Source organism: Mustela putorius, unplaced genomic scaffold, assembly GCF_011764305.1.
Source record: "Mustela putorius furo isolate JIRA1106 unplaced genomic scaffold, ASM1176430v1.1 tig00003870_pilon_pilon_pilon, whole genome shotgun sequence".
In the NCBI taxonomy this organism is placed as follows: Eukaryota; Metazoa; Chordata; class Mammalia; order Carnivora; family Mustelidae; genus Mustela; species Mustela putorius.
Window position 1 is genome coordinate 8,474,005 of NW_025422022.1, and position 16,484 is coordinate 8,490,488.

General features: G+C 42.9%; 1 protein-coding gene across 3 annotated transcripts in view; it reads right to left on the reverse strand.

Moving 5' to 3' along the window:
* Nucleotides 1–9,959: 9,959 nt before the first annotated feature.
* The window catches only part of NEDD9 (neural precursor cell expressed, developmentally down-regulated 9), a 187,288-nt gene continuing 180,763 nt past the window's right edge, over nucleotides 9,960–16,484 (reverse strand). For all 3 annotated transcript variants that reach the window (XM_013056840.2, XM_045066991.1, XM_004753712.3), the window contains 2 exons: nucleotides 15,137–15,226; nucleotides 9,960–12,293 (listed from right to left, as the gene is read on the reverse strand). In XM_013056840.2, the coding sequence (XP_012912294.1) occupies nucleotides 11,784–12,293; nucleotides 15,137–15,226 (600 nt within the window). In that variant the 3' untranslated portion in view covers nucleotides 9,960–11,783. The remainder of the gene's footprint in view (nucleotides 12,294–15,136; nucleotides 15,227–16,484) is intronic.

Consider the following 16,484-nt stretch of genomic DNA (forward strand, 5'->3'; position numbering starts at 1 on the left):
TGTGTGGTTCAGTCAGTTAAGTGTTCAACTCTTGGTCTCAGCCCAGGTCTTGACCTCAGGGTCGTTGAGTTTGAGCCCTGCGTTGGGTCCTGGATTATCTTCTCCAAGATGGATTCAGATTTGCACCAGGTGTCCCTTCTCATTGTGAGGTCTCTCTCGCCTCCTTTAATCTGAAAGGGTCCCAGCGCCTTCCTTCGTCTTGTGTAACATTGACAATTTTGCAGAGGATGTTTCCCCTGTCACCTTTGAAAAGCAAAACGAGCGTTCTTCATCCATGTTTGATGTTTCACTGTGATTAGGCGAGGAGATTCGGTCTCACAGAGGTGATGTTGTGACTGTCTCAGGATCTCATCCCTGGAGACACATGGTGTCCGTCTGCGCGTCCCTGGTAGTGTTCTGATCGCCCAGCTCCGTCCAGTGGTTGTCTGAGTTCTCTACCATATAATTACAATTTTTCCACTGCAGCTAATAAGTGGTCTGTGGGGAGACAAGGAGATGTTTCTCTGCCACTGGGAAGCGCCAGTCACTGGGGGGGAAGTGTATGTGTGTAAAGGTAGAATGAAGTTCTGGTTGTCTGGGTGGCTCAGTGGGTTAAGCCTCTGCCTTCTGCTCAGGTCACGATCTCAGGATCCTGGGATCGGGTCCCGCATCAGGCTCTTTGCTCGGCAGGGTGCCTGCTTCCTCCTCTCTCTCTGCTTGCCTCTCTGCCTACTTGTGATCTCTGTGTGTCAAATAAATAAAATCTTAAAAAAATAAAAAAAAAAAGAAGAAGGTAGAATGAAGTTCTTCCCTCCATGGGACTGTGACCAGAGCAGGGATACGTGCTCCCTCCACGTGCAGCTGGAAAGTTTGCACATCTTTTGTTACAAAGCTTCCCCGTGTCCCATTTTGTTAGGGCTGAGACCCTGCTCGCAGGTAGAGCTTCGGGGCTTCAATGTTTCTGGGCGCTGATGAGTCAAGCTTGCATCAGTGAAATAATAAAGGGGCCGAGATGCCTCCTGAAAGAACAAGGAATGGGATTCTTACCTGTAATGTCAGACACTGGATTTCAGGAAAAGGCTGTGGTTCCTTGAGGGAAGACGGCCAGCAGCGGAAGTGGAAATCTGGATTGCTTTTACATCCCAGCCTGGGAGCAGCTGCAATGAAAGATTGATTTAGGGTGTCAGAAAGAGCCGGTAGAACTTGTCCCACCCCGGGACCCTGGCAGTGGGCAGGTTGGCTGTGAGCCCAGTAGGACTGGCCCAGTGCATCCTCCTGGAGAACATCTTGACTCTGCAGAATGAGAAGCAGAGCCCATGAGTGTCTGAGATCTCACACAGTCAAAATATTTCCCATGAATACATGTGATAGTTAAGATCATAGGCTAAAAAGAGAGGTTGGGGAATGGCTTTGGTAAAAAAAGATTAGGCAAAGGGAAAAGTTAGAACCCAGAAACTCTCAAGCCGTAGGTCCCTAAATAGTTACTGACACTGGGTATCAAATTTGTCTCTGAAGAACGTGCATCAGCTGGTTACAAAAATCCTGCTTCCATGACAGAAAGCTGATCAGTTCCTCAGGAGAAACAGAGCATTCCTGAGGCCTCCCCATGAGCACATCGGCCTATACTGTGCTTACTGGTAACAGAGCTCTTTGTCCATAAGACTTCTGTCAGTTTTCTCTGCAGCTGATTTTTACCTAGAGGCCACCTGGTTGAAAGGTCTGTGAGCGCCGTGAGGTTATCAAGGTCTGAGTACCAGCATGAGGAAGAAACAGAAATGCCAAGTCCCATTCAGAGAGCACAGAGGGTGACTTACCAACAGTTATCCAAAGCCACGGATTCTAAATATGGGGAGAGAGGGCTTGATTTCATTACACTGCAAGGGAGTATCGCAGAGCTGTGCCCACAGGGAGCTATGAAGCAGGAAATCCCACCTCAGGGAGAGACATCACAGCCCTCCAGCCACCACCACACCACTACAAGATGGCAATGAGGGAAAATCCCTTCGGGGGGATTTCACTTTTTATTTATCTTGAAAGGTCCTGTTGTTTCAAAGGGCTTCTCCAGGGCGGGACTGGTAGGGGGCGGTCAGGGAGTGGAGTCCTTCATTTGGCGAGTTAGCCAGTGGGCACACATGGATTGAACTCCTTGTGTGAGCCAGACCCTGAGATGGAAGAGAAGAACCCAAGATGCGCCAGATCTGAAATATACAATAGAGCAGGTCGAAGTGCGGGCAGAGAAATAACAGTACGGCTCTGACTTTGCAGAGCCCTCCAGGGTTAGGCTAAAAGCTTGTATTCACCACATCCAGCGAGGTCTGCATTAGCGTCCATATTTCAAAGGCATGTTGGTGGTAGAACCTGCTAGAGAAACCACACCGTCCTCCTTGGGCTTTTGTTTCCCCCAAAAAACCACAAGGGGGAGCTGTGTGAGGCTACCCTGAGGGCTCCCCAGTGAACGCGGCTTCAGATCAGCAAAATGCTGGGCACAAATGAAGAGCTCCAGAACCCTCCAAGGCAGTGCCCCGATAAAGACACGGTTACCTGGAGTGAATGAGCGTAGGCCAGGAGCAGCGGCAGGGAGATAAAGGAGTCTGGCAGGGGGAGAGAGTTTCTAGTAAGAGCAGCCGCCTGGGAAGTGTAAACATGCAAGCCCAGTCCCCCTTTGGAGCCACCGGACATGATAGCTTTTCTCTAGAACGCTTTCCTCCGCACAACAGGCCCCCACAGGCCCTCTTCTGAATGTTCTTTGCAGACCTTTTGTTTTCTTGCTTGTTGATTTTCCTTTTGCAAACAGGATTGGGGGACCCATTATTCCACTAAAACCTTCTTTTGTCAAATCTTGAGTTTTTTTCCTAGTGTTGATTGGATGTCTAGACAAATAGGTGGAAATAATTGCCCCTGGGAGGGGGGTGCAGGGGGAGGAGGCCAACCTTAACTAAGTTGTCCATTTACATTTTTACATCCTCCTAAAAATACACCCACACCAGTTCTTTGTCTTGGTATTTCAACATTGTGCAAGACTCTGGACTACTGTTGCTTCTCTTTGCAATGTTTAAAATGTCCCACTCACAAGCATTGTTCTTAGAGACTGTAACTTCTTTAAAAGGGATTTAAATCACAAAGGGCTCAGGCTGATCTGAAAAACCTCTATTATGCTCCCTGGGTCATAAAGGGAGACTCATAAACTGCTTTTTCATGGTAGCTGCCCGGGGGGAGGGAGAGATCGTGTCTGGTGTCTGATGGTATCCTAACGGCCGGGCAGGCCAGAGAAAATTAGGGGTATGTTTTCATTTAACATCATTCCTTGCTGACTCTTGTCTCCCTGGAAAATTGTCCGTGAGGAGGCAAACGAGGGTGCCTTTTCTGTTAACTCAGTTTTCTTAATTATAGTTGTTAGGAGAGGGCTTAAATCGTGTTGTGAGGTATGGGCTCTTTCTTCCCTCCAGGCTACAGAGGAATTTGTTTTAGGGACTGGTAAGAGAAAACCCTGAGATAAAAGTCAGTGGGCTACATTTTTTTTCCGTTGCCCCTTTTTGAAGGTTTCTCCCCTGTAGGCTCATTAAAAAACCCTCTCAAGGTTGTTTTTTCTTTTCTGGTTTTCAGCCACAAAATTAGCGTGTGCCTACACGTTCAGGACCTGGGACGAAAGGAGGTGGGCTTCCTGGAGTCTTCTCCTGATACAGTTTGGCGTTTCTTGGAAAGCGTTGCTCACAGCACCCTCTTTTTCTTTGCCCCGTCTTGGGTTCCGTGCTAGGCTGGGAGAATGCTCTCCGCAGGCTGATTCTGTGGAGATGTGGAGAACTTGGGTGCTTCCTAGCTCAGAAGGGGCCCACCTGTCCTGATGCCCAAACCAGAAACCCTCAGCCTCACTCCCTCTCCATTGGGCGCCATATGTAATGCATCAGTCGCATTGGGTTCCTCTCCTATGCACCTGGAATCTCTCTCCTTTTTAGTCCAGGATACCTTTGCTCTTTCTGCTAGAACTGATAGAAGAGCTTCCTAACTGAGTTTTCTGGATCCTCAAGCTCCCTCCTCACTCCCTTCCATACTGCAGAGAGCTGTTTTCAGAACAAAGCGGGCATTCCTCTGTAATCAAGATGGCGGCCTTTTCAAGAAGGCTTCCCCTGTGTTAAGCACATTTTAGATTAAATCCCTAGAAAGGCCAGACATTCTGTCTTGCACTATATTTCTCTTTCTATCTATATGTATTTTATTTTTCTATCCCTTTCTTGGTTCCCATCTCAGAAGCAACTTTTATTTTAAAGCTCCTCATACAGGATTGACCTTCCGTTGGGCTTTTGCCCAATTTAATATGCCTTAAATTGTTGAAAAGACATGTTTACTTTTGGTTTCAAACAAAGAAAAGCAGAGAGCAGATCTTCCCTTGCTTTCCTGCCCTGCTGGAGCCTCACACATTAGCTGGGCAGGTAGAGACCCTGGCTGGGAGGCTGGGAGACTGGGAGGCTTCTTGGGCTGGGAACTTTTGCTTTTGCCTTGATGGCACAGACAGCCCATCCCTCTGGCCCTGGTGGCCAGGCAGGAAATGTTCAATGAATAAATGAATCCTTGTTGTTCATGTCCTCTGGTGAATGGCAACAGTCCTTTTGTCATATTTCCTCAAAAACTATGAAGAATGTAGATGTGGTTTATGACTTTTACTGACTAAGGGAGTAGGAAAGTGCCTTTGTCTTCCTGATGGCTCTTGAACTTGCCCCAGGGTTGACACTAACAGCTGAACTTTCTGACTTGACCTTATTTTTGTGGGCCTTCCTGTGTTTCTGTGAATTATGGGTAATATTGGTTTGGAAAAAATGGAACACTAGAGTTAGTTGGGCAATGCTTTACCTCTTTTTTTTTCCTAAGATTTTTATTTATTTATTTCAGAAAGAGAGAGAACACAACACAGGTGAGGGTTGGGTGGTGAGGAGTAGAGGGAGAAGCAGACTCCCTGCTGAGCAGGGAGCCAGGCACAAGGCTTAATCCCAGGACTTCAGGATCATGACCTGAGCCGAAGGCAGACACTTAACCAACTGAGCCACCCAGGCACTCCTGCTTTAGCTCTCTTTAAAATCCACTTTATTAAGCTATGACTTACATACAATAATGCGTACCCATTTTGTGTGTATATTATAATTTTGACAAATACCGGCATTTGCATAATTGTCCTAAGATTCAAGGTATAGATAAAATACTTTTCCAATATGGTAGCCACTAACCACATGTGGCTTTTTAAAGATTTATTTTTATGATGAGAGAGAGAGAGCACACAAATGCGGGTGGAGCAGAGGGAGAGGGAGGCAGGCAGACTGCACTGAGCAGGGACCCGACTCGGGGCTTAATCCCAGGACCCTGAGATCATGACCTGAGCTGAAGGCAGACAAGACGCTTAACCTACTGAGCCACTCAGGGGCCCCATCCTATGTGGCTATTTAAAATTAACTGAAATTAAAAACTGTTCCTTGGTTGTACTAGTCACCTTTCAAATGCTCAAAAGCTGCCTGTGACTATTGTATACTGCATTGGACAGTGCACATGGCAAAGAATTTCCATTATACATATACAGCATTGAAATAAAATATATCGATCACACCAGAAAGTTCCTTTGCACATTTTCCAGATTATTCCCAACTCCTACCCTTGACTTCAGGAAATCATTGATTTGATTTTTGTTACTATAAATTGGCTTTGTGTTTTCTAGAGCTTCTTATATTTATTCTTTATTTGGGTGGCTTTTTCTCCGCAAAATATTTCTAAGGTTGATCCATTCATGCTGTGTTATGTGTATAATTAGTTCACTCCTTTTTATTAATTTTTTTGTTTTGGTTGCCTGTTTTGTTTTGTTTTTTCATTTTTTTTTTTTTTTTGTAGTTAACATACAGTGTTATGTTAGTTTCAGGTGTACAAGATGATTCAACAATTCTATACATGACTCAGTGCTCGTCATAATAAGTGCACCCTTAATCCCCTTTACTCTTCCCACTCTGCACCCTCCCCACCACCATCAGTTTGTCTTCTAGAGTTAAGAGTTTGTTTCTTGGTTTATCTCTTTTTTTCTGGTTTGTTTGTTTTGTTTCTTAAATTCCACGTATGAGGGAAGTCATATGGTATTTGTTTTTCTCTGACTTATTTCGCTTAGCAATATACTCTCTAGCTCCATTCATGTTGTTGCAAATGGCAAGATTTCATTCTTTTTTAAGGCCGAACAATGTTCTATTGTGTATGTACACACACAACACACGTATATACCACGCTTCTCCATCGATTCATCTATCAGTAAACACTTGGGCTGCTTCCGTAATTTGACTATTGTAAGTAATGCTGCATTAAATGTAGAGGTGCATATATCTTTTTGAATTAGTGTTTCCTGTATGATTTTGGAATAGTGTGATTACTGGATCATAATGTAGTTCTATTTTTAACTCTTTGAGGAACCTCCATACTGTTTTCCAGTGGCTGCACCAGTTTGCATTCCCACCAACAGTGCACAAGGGTTCTACTTTTTAAATTTAAAAAATTTTAAAAGATATATTTATTCACGAGAGAGAGAGAGAGACAGAGAGAGAGAGAGAGAGACAGAGTGAGCAGGGAGGGGGGTCAGAGGGAGATGGAGAGAGAAACTTTAACAGACTCCTTGCTGAGCTCAGAGCCTGACCTGGGGCACAATCTCATTATCATGAGATCATGACCTGAGCTGAAACCAAAAGCCTGATGCCCAACCAACTGTACCGTCCAGGTGTCCCATGAGGGTTCCTTTTTCTCCATGTCCTCACCAGCACCTGTTGTTTCTTACATTTTTGATTTTAGTCATTCTGACAGGTGTGAGGTTATACCTCATTGTGGTTTTGATATGCATTTCCCTGATGATTAGTGATGTTGAGCATATTTTCATGTGTCTGTTGGCCATCTATATCTCTTTGGAGAAATGTTTGTACCTGTCTTCTGCCCATGTTTAAACTGCTTTATTTGTTTTTTTGGTATTGAGTTGTATATGTTCTTTATATATTTTGGATACTAACCCTTTATTGGATATGTCATCTGCAAATATCTTCTTTCATTCCACAGGTTGGCCTTGTTGCTTGTTTTTTGTTGATTGTTTCCTTTGCTGTGCAGAAGTGTTTTTTTTTTTCTCTTTTTTTAAATGCAGTCCCAATAGTTTATTTTTGCTTTTGTTTCCCTTGCCTCAGGAGAGACATAACTAGAAAAATGTTGCTATGGCTGATGTCAGAGAAATTACAGCCATTCACTCCTTTTTATTGCTGAATATTATTCCATTGTATGACTAGACCACAATTTATTTATCGACTCACCTGTTGATGCCATTGGATTGTCTTCATTGGGACTATGATGAATAAAAGTTTTTTTTTTTTAAAGTAGACATGTAGATTTTAATTTATTTTGGGTAAATACCTATGATTGAAATCACTGGGTTATGACCAATTATTACTGTTATTTGCTTACTTGTTCTATTAAATACTGAGACAGGAGTATCTAAATCTCCACCTGTAATTACAGATTTTCCCTTTCTCCTTTCAGTTATATCGATTTTTGCTTCATATATTTTGAAACTTTGTGTCTAGATATGTACACAGTAATATTTCACTTTTTTTATGAGTCGACTATTTTATCATGAAATGTTCTCCTTGGTCCCTCCCTGTACTCAATTCTACTTTGTCTGCCAATGTAGCCACTCCAGCTTTTTCTTTTTTAAATCACAATGTACATGATATATCTCTTTCTATCCCTTTGCTTTTTAAAACTTATTTGTGATTTTTATTTAATATATGTGTCTTTTAAGTAGTATATAGTTTAGGGGCACCTGAGTGGCTCTGTTGGTTAAGTGTCTGCCTTTGTGTCAGGTCATAATCCTAGGGTCCTGGGATAGACCTTACGTGTCGGGCTCCCTGCTCAGTGGGGAGCCTGCTTCTCTCTCTCCTTCTGCTTGCTGTTCCTCCTGCTTGTGCTCTTGCTCTCTGTGTCAAATAAATAAATAAAAATTTTTTTTTTTTAAAGATTTTATTTATTTATTTGACAGAGAGAGATCACAAGTAGGCAGAGAGGCAGGCAGAGAGAGAGGAGGAAGCAGGCTCACTGCTGAGCAGAGAGCCTGATGCGGGACTCGATCCCAGGACCCTGAGATCATGACCTGAGCCGAAGGCAGCGGCTTAACCCACTGAGCCACCCAGGTGCCCAAAAATCTTAAAAAAAATAGTATATAGTGTAGTCTTGCTTAAAAAAAAAAAAAAATCCAGCCTGAGAATCTCTGATTTCTAATTGGAGTGGTTAGACCACTTATTTAAAAAAAGAAGTCATAATTAACAGAAGAATAAACTGTATATATTTCAAGTGTACAATCTGATGAGTTTTGACATGTGTATACCTGTGAAGCCATCAGCACAATCAAGAAAATGGGCATTTTCATCATTCCCACGTGGTTCCCTGAGCTCCTTTGTAATCCCTCCCTGTCCCTCCTCTTTGCAGGACACCACGGATCTGCTTCCGGTCACCATAGTTTGCATGTTCAGAACTTTGAGTACGTGAAAACAGACCATGTGTATTCTGTTCTGTCTGGTTTCTTTTACATATTGTAATGATTCTGAAAGTCATTCGTGTTGGCTTTGTTTCAAATTTTTTTTTATTCCTTTTTGTTTCTGTGTAGTATTCCATTGGATGGATGTACCACAGTGGTTTTATTCATTCACACAGATGAGCATTTGGGTTGTTTCTAGCTTTTGGCTATTATAAATAGCTGCTATGAACATTCTTCTTCATGTCTTTGTACGTACATACGTTTTTATTTCTTGAGTAAATACTTAGGAGAGGAATTCCTAGACTGTATGGTAGGCATAGATTTAGTATTTTAAGGAACTGCCCATTTATTTTCCAAACATTGTACCATAGCTCCCTTGTCCATCAAGTTTGTATGGCTTGCCTTTTTGTTTCGGTGACTTTATTTGGTGTATGTATTCTTCGTTTACCTATTGCCCATTCATATGTCTTCTTTAGTGAGGTTTTTCTTCATATTTTTTGCCCATTTAAAAAACTTTGTCTCCTCATTCTGATAAAATGTTCTTGGATGATGTATGTGGTGCAAATATTTTCTTCTGGTTTGTGGGTTGCCTTTTTCTATTTTTAACAGTCTCCTTAGAAGAGCCAGAAGCTTAATTTTTATGAAGTCTGATTTATCAATTTTTTTCTTCTATGGTTTCTTTCTTATTTATTTTTCTATCTAAGGAACATTTGTCTACCTGAGATCTCAAAGATTTTCTCCAATGATTTCTTCTAGACTCATTAAAGTCTATGACCCATTTCATTTGTGTGTAGGGTGTAAGGTACATACTCATTTTTTTTTACCATGGAGCGATCTAGTTGTTCCAGCACCATTTTTTCAAAAGACTTCTATTCCTCAATGAAGTGCCTTGACACTTTTCTTGAAAATCAATTCACACTTACAGATGTGGGCAAAATAATACAAGGTATATTTAAATGCCTTAGCTGTAAATCTTAGTAAGACACCTGTGAAAAAGTAGGCTAAGCATTAAAAGTAATTTATGTGGCTATGAATCTCGAATTTGCTTCAAATAGTTTCAACTGTTTCTTTTTTATGTCTATTCCAAAGTGAGTTAAGTCCATTCTCTTTGACTCTAAACCTCATGAATGGCAACATCCATATTATGATAGTAAAAATCATTCTACTCATCGCTTAAATGTGTAAGATTTCTGGTGAAGCTAAGCCTTGTTCCAGATATTTGGGTTTCGCAATGTTCACAGAACCCAGAATTTTCTTCAAATGTAAATACCCTCTGAAGTGATACAAAACGAAAAAATAAACAACTCTCAATTTTTCTAAAAAATCCAGACCTATACTATTGATACAATAACCATCATTTAGCTTCCTCTATTAGGAGTGCCCAAATACACCAACAGGCAATTCTGAGACAAAGACAATAGCAAGCTAAAAGAAAACCCAGTGCCTATGGAAATTGAGATTGAAAAATTTAATGATTTAAAAAATAGCCTTTACATACAAGATGGGGAAGAGAGTAATACAGATTGAAATTTTGGTTTTAAAAATGTGAAAGGTCACCACTTAGCTTAAAACAAGTCTGTCATCTCCTAAGAAATATACTGTACAATGAACTCTATAGGGGCACCTTTCAACTCCTACTGAGTTGGTTTTTAGCAGTCTCCTTTCTCCCCACACATTTACTCGTCATGAAACGATACAACTCGTCATGAAACGTAATCATCTCTTGACAGAAGAGAGCTTGGAGAACTATGATACGGTTTTTTTGAAAAGCACCTTCTGTGATGTTTTGCTGAATTTTCCCCTCATACTTAGATTGCACAGTCTTCTCTCTTAAATCCTTTCCTGTTCCAATGACTTGGTTGTTTAAAACAAATAAGCTTTATTAAGTCAAGGCATACTTGGCAAATAAAAATGTTTTCAAATGGTCTAGTTTAGAACCATTAAATAAGAACTGGACTGAAGGCCTATGGATAACATGCTTATTGACTTGTTAATATGTGAATACATTTACCTACTAGGTAGGAAGTATCTTATTTGCCCCAAGGCCAGTCAAATGGCTCGTGGGTGTCTTTACTGTGCCAACACCAGCAGGTGTAATGGCATGGATGCTGTGATGAGCTGGAAGATGGTGGTGGGCTGTATACACAGGATTAAGGCCAAATAGAATTGTTGAGACTGGACCAGCTGAGTGTCGGGTCAGCAGCTGCATGTTTTAAGAAGGTTGCAAGATCAAATAGTGAATTCCCTTAGAATAGGATATAGACTGGTGGCTCTAAACTTTAAGTGACTCAGGAACAGGTCAGTTTTTGTCAGGTAATGGAAGCAGTAGCACCTAAGAGTTGAGAGTCAGAAGGGCCTCTACTTAAAACTGGCAGATGGAACCATCCCTTCTTTTTGTGGACAGTTGTAGTCTGATATGTCTTTATGAATTCCTGCTGCAAATAATTTAGTTTTTGCAAATCTAAAAACACCCTTTGGAAAACTTCATGGCCAAGTCACTCATAAATGTGGATGATCAAAAAGCCCCGGGGAAAACATTTGCTTTCTTTTTATCATAATGTCCTGTGTTCAAACAACCCAGCCCTAACCAGGGATTTAGCCTCCGTATACTTCTCAAATAGGGGTGCTTGGGTTAACGTATACTTCCTGAATCTTCTTCCATTTTTAAAAGGGCATTTTCAATCAGAAGTGAGGCATTTTGCCACAATGGGCCAAAGATGATCAGTTTTGAAAGGGGTGTCCAAACAAGGTCAAGTCATGCCATGCCTGTTTATTAGAAGGTGAACACTTTTTCACGTATACTGTGCTTCCCACACTTGGACATGACAGGCTCAGAATAATCACTAGTATATGTAGAGCAATATTACAACTAGCTGGTATGTTTTCTAAAATTAAAAAAAAAATAATAAGGAAAAAAAATGCAGCATTAGGACATGCTTACTAAGGTGCTTCTTCATTCATGTTTTCTAATGGAATGTATTGGACAAACATCTACAAACGAACATGAATACACAGGCATACACACGCACGTGAACCAGTTTCTGTACAGTTTAGGCCTTAGATGCTTCTGTGTTTACGTAAGAACCACACAGGGGAAAAAAAAAAATCCCCCTCTAGCTCCCTGAATTTCTGAATGTTGTCTAACCCATAAAATGTTAAAATATTTCATTTTTATATAAAATTATCTACAAAAATAGATAACATTTACAAAAAACCAGATAGCATTTCCAGTTTTCGTTAGAAGCGCACTCAGTCCCCCTTTCTGTCCTTTCTCCTCTCAGAAGGTGGCCATCTCCAGCAAAGAATGCTTGAAGAGCTGGGCGTTCCGGGACAGGTCTGTCACTTGGTGCACCATCTCCTGCAGGGCCGTGGTGCTCGGGTAATGGAGGGCCGCCATCTTGGTTGCCATCACGATCGCCTTGAGCTGCTCACAGAGCTGGTTGCTGGAGTTCATCACTTTGTTGCGAATGTCCTGGGCAGCAACCTGCCTTGTCAGCGTGTCCCCAATGAACACCAGTTTGTGTGCGCTCAGGATGACAAACTTGCTGTGGGCCACAAAGATGCGTGGCGGCTGTGCCAAGCTGACGCAGCTGAAGAGGGCATCGATGGCGTTGAGGAGGGAGATGTAATGGGTCTCGCACTGGTCGTAGTAGAAGCACAGCAGCTGCCGATCCTGAGTGCCCACGCTGCTGTTTGTGGTGGGGAGGCTTTGAGAAGGCTTCCACTTGGAGATGTCGTTCTCCACAGGCTTGGTGATTTCTTGTTCCAACAACTGGAACTGACTTAGCTGCAAGGGAGAGAAAAGCAGAGTTTGTGAAGGGGAAGGCAGTGCACCATCTTGGAAGTTAACTGGGGCTTGGGGTTCAAGGACAGGGATTTCAATCCCTAGTAAGTGGTTAGTGCTCACTTAGATGAGAGGCTTTGCTTTCCTAAACTGTAAAATGTGGAGGCTGAAAAAGAGGATCGCTAAGGAATCTCCCAGTTCAGGCCACTGCGGTTGGATATTGGTCTCTTCTGCCCTACGGCTGGAAGGCAGCTAGCTGTTATACTCAGCTGTCACCTGCACCTTTATGAAAGTTCCATGAGTTAACATTTACCAAGTGCTTAGAGTGGTTTTTGGTATATCGTCATCTCTATATAAATGTTTATTGAACACTGAGTGGCGGCGAGGGAAAATCCAATGGGGGGATCTCCTTATCCAGTCAATCGCTGACAGTTGGCTCCTCCTCTGGGAAAGCCTTGACTCTGTCCCTTCCAGGCTCTTAGATAATTGACCATCCATGACCCCTTTCTGTTTCTCCTACTCTTGCAGGCAAGATTTGTAAATGTTAGGCAGCACTACAGGTGTATTTATTTACACCTATAAATACATGTGCAGAATCTCTAAGGGAATGCGAATGCTAATTGTTCATCAGAGCGCTTAGCCACCCAGAGCTGTTGAAAGAAAAGAAACTCGCACATAGACTCAAGGAGTGTTACCTTCCTTCTTTCCTTACTGCTCCTGGCTGGTGTTATTACTTAAACTGTACTTATAATCTTATGCTATTCCACCAAATCTCAGGAAAGACTTTTCTTTTGCAGGTAAGGACTACCTGTGACCTGAGCTTAGGACTCCACGATCTTCTGCTCTGAGACAGAGCTCAGTCAGAGTAGGGCCAACCTCATCCAGTTTTGCCCCCAAGAAATGCACCGTAAGCTATGTTTTTTGAGAGAATCTGCTTTCTTCTTAGAAATTACTATGGTTTCAACAAGTTCCCTAAAGCCCTGCAGTCCTCCTTGGCCAAATGCCAAAGTAGACATAAATGGATGCAGGGTGATGTTTGACGGTATCTCGCTTATGCTTTTGCAAATATGTTCATAAATATATCATCTTATTAGAGAGATGGGAGAACTTTCTCATTTTATATAGAAGCAACTGAAGTTCATGGAGGTTAAATGACTTGCCTAAGGTCATAGAGTTGGCTGGTCAGATAGCAAGGACTAGAATTCTGGTTTCCTAGGGCGCATGGGTGACTCAGTCGATTAAGCAACCAATTCTTGATTTCAGCTCAGGTCATGATCTCAGGTTGTGAGATGGAGTCCCTCATCAGGCTCCACACTCAGTGTGGAGTCTGCTTGAGATTCTCTCTCTCCTTCTCCCTCTGCTGCCTCCCCCCCAACTCTTGTGCTCTCTTGGTCTCTAAAAAAATAATAAAATATTATTTTTTTTTTAAAAAGGAACTCTGGTTTCCTGAGGCAACGTGACAGTTCATGTCTCTATGTGACATTTTATTTCAGCTTAAAAGGCATGTAAGTCCTCGATCCATTACTCTTTATTTTTATGCCCCCTACCAGTAAGACTCGTCATTATCAGTCCCACTCATGCCCAGCTTTTGAGTGAGCCTGCCTTGCCCAAATCCCTTCTTTGAGGGCTTGGATATATCTTGAACACATTTGATTCTGCTCTCATTCTTTTAGATTGGACCAAGAACAGCCAAGCCATACACTTGTGTTGTAGGAGATAGATAGATAGATAGATAGAGATGGCCCAATCAGACTCTCTCTCTCTCTGTTTTGTTTTGCTTTAGTAATCTGATGAACCACAGTAGGGAGCTATTAGCTAAAGATGCTAAGCTGAAAAGCCATCTGTGGGAAGGAGTCTGGAGTGGCCATGCATGGGTTCTGTGAAGTTCAGTAGGAGCCAAATGAGTAAACAAGTAGAGGAAACTGTCAGATAATAGAGGAGAAGGAAGCAAATTTAGAGAAAAGAAAGTCCAAGGAGAGAGAATTTACAGTCTGAGCTCTCATCAGACTTATCTGCGATCAGGCTCATTGGCTGTATCTGCGTTTTCTCTTCCTACATTACCCTACTATGATTTTGTTATAAAACCTGTTTGCTTGGCCTAGCTTGACTGGGTTTTGCTTCTGAGACCAACAGCCTTAACCCAAAAAGTCCTAACATGTTAAGTATACAGAAGTATCCTGGAAAAATGGCTATTTAGACATAATCTAGGTACACCAGCTGGATTACTAAAGCTATAAACATTCTCTTTGTTCTTATTCCCTATTATAAGCTTTGGAGCTGCTGCTTCTTATTTATTATGATGATTTTTAAAGATTTATTTATTTGAAAGAGAGTGTGAGGGAAAGGGGTAATAGGGAGGTGGAAAGGAGAGAGAGAGAGAAGCAGACTCCCCATTGAGCATGAAGCCAGATGGAACTCAGGGCTCGAACCCATGACCCTGAGATCATGATCCGAGCTGAAATCAAGAGTCGTACACTCAACCGACTGAGCCACCCAGGTACCCCAGAGCTTTTTTTTTTTTTTAAAGATTTATTTATTTGAGAGAGAGAGAGAGCACACAGGGAGGAGCAGAGGGAGAGGAAGAGAGAATCCCAAGCAGACTCCACACTGAGCACAGAGCCATGGAACCGACATGGGGCTCCATCTCATGATCCTGAGATCATGACCTGAGCCAAAACCAAGAGTCAGACGCTTGATCGATTGAGCCACTCAGGCACCCTGAGCCTTGAAGCTTATATGCGCCCAAGAATGCTGGAAGGACCAAAATGATGATCTTCTGAAGGGCTACCTCCCTTACGAAGCGGGAAATCCTCAATCCCAGGTAGGTCCTGTCCTGCCTGACTTACCTGATGATGCTCCAGCTGCATCTTGTTCTGTTTGATGATATTTTCTTTTTCCAGCAGCTCTTTCTGTTGCCTCTCAAACTCCTCCTTCCCCTGTTATTTGTCAACATAAAGAAAACATTACATCACCCCTGTGGTTCACTTGTGCTAACACTTTCATTGACAAATGTGTAAACGCCCTTTAGTTTTCCATTGCCTTGACCCTAGTAGGCCCTGTTAGGCCCTGTGAATGCCAGACAGGGAGGGCACGCTCCCGGCCAGACTTCCAGCATCCCTGTGTAGGGCAGGGCTGAAAACTAAAATCTGTTCTCATGGGGGGTGCCACCATCTCCACTCCACTTTCCCATTTTGGGAGACCCACACTCCCCTGCAAACCTCCTTACACAGTACTATTTCTCAGGGTTCTCCTCTAACAGATTATATGCAAACCCATAAACCTAACGCAGCTCTAAACGGGGTCCACACTGCACTCCCGGTTTCTTTGGATTGTCTATAACTCTACACCAAATTAGTATTTCCCGGTATGCAGAGCTGAACGACGCACTACGGGAAGGGTGAATGCCCCACATCTACTCTATCCTGCCCCTTTCCTTAGCAGTGGGGGTGCGGGGTGGGAGGCAGGGCTCGGCTCTCTCCCCTCTCCAGTCTCCTGTGTGCAAGGGAACTGTACTTAGTCCAACAGTCCTCCAGATGACCCATCCCTCTCAGTCAGATGAAAGGAATGGCCGAAGGAGATAGCAAATTCTAAATAATGGATCTTGGATAAAAGTCTGAATTCCCCAAAGTGAAAAGGATCCCGGGTCAACGTGGTAGAATTTCCATGTGTAGGAGGCAGACTGTGCCTGCCCTCTTTCCCATGTGCTGGTGACATTCTGGGTCAACTGACAAACACCCGGTGTTCTTCAAGGTCAATCTGAGGCTTCAGTAATTAATTGAACACACAAACACACATTGCAGAGCTGAAGGGATTTCTGAGAATTTCTCTTTCTTTCGTCACAGTGCCTCCCTCCTTTTTCAAATAAAATACCATGCAGAACTCTATCATAAAATGCGAACAGAGGTTGAGCTGGTGTGATTATGTGAGAGAAACATGTGCCTATTTGGGGGAGTCTCTTGCCGCTTGCCCGAGGCATATCAATGGATCACCCCAACCCCGTGCTCCATTCACTTTGCGAATGAAGAAATGACAGCCCCGGGAGGTTCAATCAGTGGATCACACCGTTAGTGCCAGGGAACTGAGGACTCAGCACTCTCGGGCCAGTGCTGTCGCCTTCATATGTGAGCTATGAATTCTGCTCGAGAACCGTGAACCACATTCTCGCCCCAGGCGGTCCAGCCCACCCACCAGGCT